The sequence below is a fragment of the Penaeus chinensis genome, chromosome 11 (assembly GCF_019202785.1).
Source record: "Penaeus chinensis breed Huanghai No. 1 chromosome 11, ASM1920278v2, whole genome shotgun sequence".
In the NCBI taxonomy this organism is placed as follows: Eukaryota; Metazoa; Arthropoda; class Malacostraca; order Decapoda; family Penaeidae; genus Penaeus; species Penaeus chinensis.
The window spans coordinates 1,094,130-1,101,629 of record NC_061829.1 but is presented as its reverse complement, the minus strand read 5'-3'; the positions used below and the strand labels follow the sequence as shown (position 1 = coordinate 1,101,629).

Here is a 7,500-nt window from a genome sequence, read left to right as displayed (position 1 = left end):
CCCCTCTTCCTCCTGATTGCTCCACATCGATTTGGGGAAACTGACTTCCCGAGGCCTTCCTCTAGCGGATCGCCTGCCTGTCTGCCGGGGCGTGTCATCGACCTTCCCTTCATTAGCGTATGTAGGTTGGAAATAATTACGGTCGTCTTTGATTTGACTTTCGCGGGATGTTTCCGATGTCTACGGGAATTCGATTTCCTCACTGAAGGTTTTGAATGGCTTCTAGCGGCAAATGTTCTTGGGTCACGGGTCCGCGCGTGGGAGGTGGTACAGGAATACACTATGGGTACAATTGTGTACGTATACATATTATACACGCACAATACACGCACTGTACACGCACTCACACTCACACTCACACACACACACACACACACACACACACACACACACACACACACACACACACACACACACACACACACACACACACACACACACACACACACACACAGATATACATATACATACCTATATACACACACATTTATCTGTCTACCTGTATATATGTATCATGTATGTACTTACAAATCGTTAATTCAATCATCAATGCTTCAGTGTGTTGCATAAATGTAAATAAGAGAAGTAAACAGAGAGAGCCATCACACCTGAGTTAACTACTTCGTGACGCATTGAAATCACTGGGTTTGTAATTGATCTTTCCACAATTTAATTTTCTTGTATATATGATAACCAGTCGTCAGACAAGTGAAACGCGGCTACAGTTATAAATAAAACACAGACTCGATGACGGTTAGATTTAAGACTATTCTCCTCTTCAGGAGCTAAGACGAAGGGGTCTTACTTGACCAGAAGAGTTATAGATCGTTTGTTAAATATTATAAAAGGACTTTTTTTCTATTTATTTCATATACTGAGTTTCTTTTATAATAAGTAGTGTAGATAATGACCGTGAGATTAGCTTTAATAGCGCGATTGTGGCGATTATAGAAGTGAGGATGACAGTGACAAAGTATCTATAGAAAAGAAAATAACAATGTTATCTAAACCCTTTCATACTCTAAATTACAGTCTTGTAGATGATATTTTGTTACAACAAAGAAAAGGCAATACAGAACAATAAATGAGTTTTATCAACACGGTATCACAAGCGTAAAGTAATTTTTACAGCAAATTCAGATCTCCAATTTAAAAAATAATGTCAAGTATGAAGAATGCTAAGAGGATGATGGATGAATAGACGCCGGTTAATATACGGAAATATAAGTGAATAAAGGCAGATATATAGGTAACGTAAGCTAGCCAGACAGACAGACTGATAGGCACACAAACAGACGTAGAGCTCGAAACAGAAATTGGAACTGTGGATAAGTGAATCGGCGAGGCTCAAAGATGTGTGTCACGCACGTCTTCTAAAAAACATAGCTCAGTTCATGTCTCAAGAATAAGGTTAGTAAATGCCGTACGAGACTGAACTTTACAGGAAAAAAATATATATCCAACTCTAATAGTTGGATATATATTTGTGGCAGGTTTTTCGGGAGTTTTATCATCACAGTCGTGTTTTGTCAATCAGTTCGTCCACTTTTTCCCTAGTTTTAGTGGTAAGTTGTTGAGGAAAGAGCGCTTAAACCCTCTTGTTCTGGCAGTGATTCGTAACGCACGCGCGCCGAAGAGCGAACGTGCAAGCGGCCACGCACGCGCTGTGAGTGGAATGTACAGTTTTCCTGTCGATTCCTCACTTCTACTTGATGATAATGGCCAGGCATATATTTTATTTCATCTAGATATAATAGGATACCAAGCACGTATTTAAAGCCCCAGAAGATCATCAAAACTAGAAAAGATAATGTCATCTAAAATCCCAACCTCTGACGGAATTTCACGTAAACACCACTGCTATGGAATCGTACCAGGTGATTTCCATAGAAGGGAGGGAGGGGGAAGGGAAGTAGGGGAGCAGCAGCATGCGAGTAGATAACGGTCCAGGTTACCTCTCTACTGCTGGTGGTGTGGCCAGGTACCTTATAAACAACCTCAGTCTTCCTGGTAGTCCGAGCACCTGACTACAGCGATGGTCACTTTAACCCCGCGGTCTCTTATGTACGGTGCTTATTTTTTGGTCGTATTTTAGACCTGTAAAAAAAAAAAAAAAAAAAAAAAACGGACTTGCCAACACAGTAATATGCGGAAAAAATCAAACAAAACCGTAGTGAGAAGAAGAAATGGACATCATACGATTTTTTTTTCTTGTAGCATTGTTTCATCTTGCAATAGACGGTCCGCCCCAAAATGGAAAGTTTCAAAATCACCCAGCGTCCTTATACATCCAAGGATAAATTACTTGTTCTTAATATGGTTTTAGCAATAGCGTAGTATTTTTCGATCCCAAAAATTCCCTTGGTAATTATAATACTGTAAAACATATGGAGATATATAGTTGTGTGTATAGTCGATGCGATTATGTTTTACTATTAGCTTTGGGAGGCAAAATATGTTTTTCTTTCTCATTACGAACTTCAGGAATATAAAAGATTGCGGGTTTTATCGGCTTCAAACTTTAAAATGCCTTCCACGTCAAAACCATAAAATGCACTTACTGACAGGGAAATACTCTGAGAATTAGTTTACACTACATGTTCGCTGTGTACCGATTGTCCCCAATGTACCCAAGCTCAAACAGTGTACGTAGAGATCTTTAAAAGGATGTATTTTTGCCTGTAGGTGATTTTTTTTTCATTTCCTGTTACTAAATAATCATGCCTGAAGCACTTATCAGAAATATTTGTTCCATTAAACTGAAATGGAACGAAACTATTTTAATCAAACTTAAATTAAAGTTAACGAGGAACCTCAGGCCATTTTGGAATACTTGATAACATTAGATTATTTTACCCCATACATTACATCTTCTGTTTGACGGGATATATGTCAAAATTAAGGATACCACGTTAACCACTAATGTTATATTGTAAAATTCAGCTAATCAGAGCCTAAGAACACACGCCAACCAGTACAGTTGTTGATAGGTAACGAAAACAAAAACAAGGAAATAAAAAAAGAGTACCGTAAATCACACATATGGCGACCTTACGATCACCCACTTTTGTGAGGTCTGTCTCTTGCCTCGAATATGAGGGTGTGAGGCTGGGGCGCAGTCACGCTCCCGCCGTTATTCCACGGAGGCACCAGGGAGGATATATATGTATATATATTTATATATATTTATATATATTTTTATATGTGTATATACATATAAATGCATATATACATACACATATACGCATATAGCCGCGCGCACACGACACACACACGCGCGCGCACACACACACATACACACACACACACACACACACACACACACACACACACACACACACACACACACACACACACACACACACACACACACACACACACACATATTTTATATACGATTGTGTGTGTGTGGAGAGAGAGAGAGAGAGAGAGAGACTGTAAGAGAAAAATAATTATTATTAAGAGAAAGGGAGGAAAAGATGGAGAGCGATAAACATCTCAGTCTCATCTAACTCTATTGCAACCGCTTCTTGCAACCGCTTCTTGCATCTTTGCGTTGCCGACACTTCCGGTCACGAAAGAATAATATTGTCATGTGGGTGTTTCATGCAGAACGTGACGGCGTAATAGGCACACACGCACACACACACACACACACACACACACACACACACACACACACACACACACACACACACACACACACACACACACACACACACACGTATAGATTAGTGTGTTTGAAAATATAGAGATTCAAATAATATAATTACGTGTTAGAATATTCAAACAACGTAAGTTAGCCTTGCCGGCTTTCCCGCCAAACCACGCGGTGTCTTCAAATATATAATCAAGTTCTTAGTGGGTTAACCAATCTATCTATTTTGACGTAGGGTGGAAAAGTCACTAACTAGGTGAAGATTGAGGGTTATATTCAGACGGGAAATATAGACGAAAGACATTTTTTTTTCACTTTATTGTGTATCGTTTTATGATCAATGAGAATATGCATAATGAAACACCAGGGACACGTTTTAATTAAGTTTTCTCTAATTCTTGCTTTTTTTATCCCGATCCTATTTTGTTGTTAAGGAGTAATTTTTTTTTTTTTCCAATTCTCAGACCACGAAAACATTGCACTTCAGATCATGAATCCTAATATTAAGCATCAATATATTTACATGTCTATTATCATACGCATTAGCATATCTATTTTGAAAATCCAGATACTTTAGCAGTATTTAACAATATGTCAGTATTGATTTATCCTCATCGCGTATTTGTTATTAGCACCATAGAATACAAAGTAACATATTCACGGAATTTGTTTCAGTCTTCAAAGGAAACGTCTAACTGCATTTCCTTTTATTATCTAACTTACGCTGACACCTTTGTAACATATTCCATCTTATCTTAAGGTCTGTTTAGTGTTCTTATATACTCAGTAGGATTAGTATTTATTTTTAAACGCCCTCATATTCATTGCATTGAATATATATGTACACACACACACACACACACACACACACACACACACACACACACACACACACACACACACATATGTATGGTTTAGACCGCTCCCCCCAAAACAATATACATATATATGTGTGTGTGCGAGTGCGTGCACGTGTGTGTGTATAAAAAGACGGAATCATCTCCAATGGAACCTTAAAATCTGCCTCGGAAGTTACAATCCAAAGTCGGTTCTCAAGACAGAAACTACATATAACTAGAGCTCTTGACAGAAAGCGAGACTCAGGGGTCAATAACTCCCAGACAGGTCGCAGCCGCGTGGAAGTGTGTTGAGGACGCGAGTGATAAACCCGAAGGGGACGAGGCTGCTCTACCTGTCCTCTCTTCTTCTCTTCCTCTGATCTCCTATGCCTCTTCGTCTTTTTTCCTTTTCCTTTCCTTTCGATTTGTGCCTCTTGTCCTGTTCTGTTCTGATTTTTTTTCTGTTTTCGTCTCTTTTCTTCTCCCCTATTCTTTCACGCATTCTTTGCAATGTGTCATTAGTAACCTGTATTTAATACATGCAACAGTGATACGGATTTACCAGTATAAACAAGGCTATGGGGTCCAGCTAAAACCAGATTGTCCAAACAAATTCACAAACAGAGTAAGAACCAGTATCTGAACCGGAATTCGCCCCCGTTTTAGTGCTAAGGCCGGGGAGGAAGGGTAATTTTTCCTAGAATTTTATCTGATATATCCCAATGTGGATAACTAACTCAGCGTTCTCTCTTTTTCCCCCAGGTGCGACGCCTTCCAATCCAGAAGACGAGGACCTCCCTTCTGCCCCTGCGTGACGCCCCTGCGACGATGGAGCTTAGCGCCAAGGCTGAAGGCTAACATATTTAACATACACTGCCGCGGCCACGTTGGTGAGCCCGGAGGAGAGAATAGCGAGCGTGAAGGAACGAAAGACTTAGTTGTATAGCCTCCCCTCAGAGGAGGAGGCCCGTGGGAACGTTTGGAATATAAGTGATAGACGGTATAAAGATGCGACTTAGTGTGGTTAGAATCGCCTGGTTGGCCTCCGTCGTGTTCCTGGCAGGACACCCCGTGCGGGCGCAAAGACCTGCCAGCCAACCGTCCATCGCGGCGTCCGTCTTCAGCAGTAAGTACAGCACAAAGTCCTTCCTTTTCTGACGTTGCTCCTGTGGACTCCAACGACGCTCTTGTGTGCGACTCTTGACTTTTGCTAAACCAATGCTTAATGTACATAATCCTCCTATCTGTTTAAACTATTGTTACGTCGTTTTATCATGGCCATTGTTGTTCCTATTAACTTTCTGTTTTAGTGTTTTGCTTTGTATCAAAATGTCACTCTTTCTACCAATTTAATTAGTTACCTTTTCCTTGTCATTAATACCTTTGTTAGTTGTATTCGATACCTTACATGTTCACTTGCTTCGTCAATGAAAGCACCGGTTATGTGCATTAAATATAAAAGAAACATTTACAGTAAGTGGGTTTCAGGGAAGATATAAGTAAAAGTTTATTATAGAGAAATTGTTAGTATTGGTTGAAATTACAACAAAAGACTCCGTAACTATATGATACACACAGATTAAAGCAGAAATAAATGCGTACAGAAATATAAATATAAACAAAACTGATAACCGGTTGAAAAAATACAGAATGGAACGGAGCAAATTCCAGTCAACTCGCGAAATGAATTAACAACGAAAATGGAAATAAACAATAACAAACAAATAAAAGATCAGATGAGCATGTCCGGCCAACGCCTTATTAGAGGCAGACCCGTCCAGGTGGCGTAGCGCAGCCGGAGAGGGGTCGTTGTCCTCCCCAGCCTGGCGACCTTCCCTGCAAGTCTTGGGCGCGTGCCACCTCCTCCTGGCGCTGCCCCAGTCTTGCAGGGTGTTGTCATAGCAGCCTCATAGTCGCCCGGGTCGCATCCGCCTTCTGCGTGATAGGGACGGGATGGGGGCGGGCTGACCTCCTTCAGCTTCTCCTCCAGCTGTTGAGGTCAAGTGTCTTGAAGGTGCTGTAACCGACTTACTCCTTCGTCTCCATCTGCTGTCCAAGACTCCCGGGATGCCAAGGCAAGGCTCATAGTTGTTCTGGCAGCGCCCGCTTTTTTAGGGAGGGGGCAGGGGAGGGGCAGGGGAGGGCCAGGGGAGGGGCAGGGGAGGGGCAGCCGATGGGGCAGAAGGCAATAGGGGGTTGCGGGTTCAGGTGCGTTGATATTATATCTTTAGGAACTGGTCATTGTGTTTGTGCTGATGTTCGCATGCTGGTACTAAGACCCTGCCGAGCTAATCGAAGTTCAGGAAGTTTTACATCAACTTATTAGCATCCCCGGAGTATTATTATTGAGAAGGTTATTATCATTATCACATTTTCGATCGAACTATACTGTAAACTCAAGCTAAAATGCAACCGGGAAAAGACGAATCTGCAACCTTCTTCATACCTAGGCCTCGACCTTAGCGTCAGGATGATTCACTCTCAGGTTCGCTTATCGGTACCCAAGACTACCCCCACCGCCTCACTACCCCCTCCCCTCCTCAACTACCCCCCCCCCCCCCCACTTCCACCCAAACTACACATACCAGGTATCAGGATGTCACTCCGGTACCGTTCCGTCTCTCTGTATAATTCTTTTGCTGCACAATACTGCCTTTTCGAGGTAATGTATTAGTCATGCAGGGAGTCCGGGCACATAAACAGGAATCGCACTGGGTCAGTCGTATTGCTGCTCGTGATGCCATTTTCTGAATTTTATTTATTTTTTCTCCCTCTCTGCATATCTTAAATAACATTCCGTGTTTTTTTCTCTTGTTTTGTGTTTGAGGATGTTTTATTTGTTAGTGTTGTTTTCGTATCTGAAATATGTTTGGTGTGTTAATGTATAATATAAAACATACACTTCGAAATATTTATATTCATATTTCGTTTCTGACCACCATCGTTAATCATGGAGCGCGTCCTTTTCTTCGAGTGAAAGCTTTACTTCAGGGAATTCATTAA

General features: G+C 41.3%; 1 protein-coding gene across 1 annotated transcript in view; it reads left to right on the top strand.

The window, feature by feature from the left end:
- The window catches only part of LOC125030816 (protein masquerade-like), a 33,921-nt gene that overhangs the window by 6,447 nt on the left and 19,974 nt on the right, over window positions 1-7,500 (top strand). Inside the window, exon 2 of the mRNA XM_047621126.1 lies at window positions 5,260-5,623. Coding sequence (XP_047477082.1) covers window positions 5,506-5,623 — 118 coding nt within the window. The 5' untranslated portion in view covers window positions 5,260-5,505. The remainder of the gene's footprint in view (window positions 1-5,259; window positions 5,624-7,500) is intronic.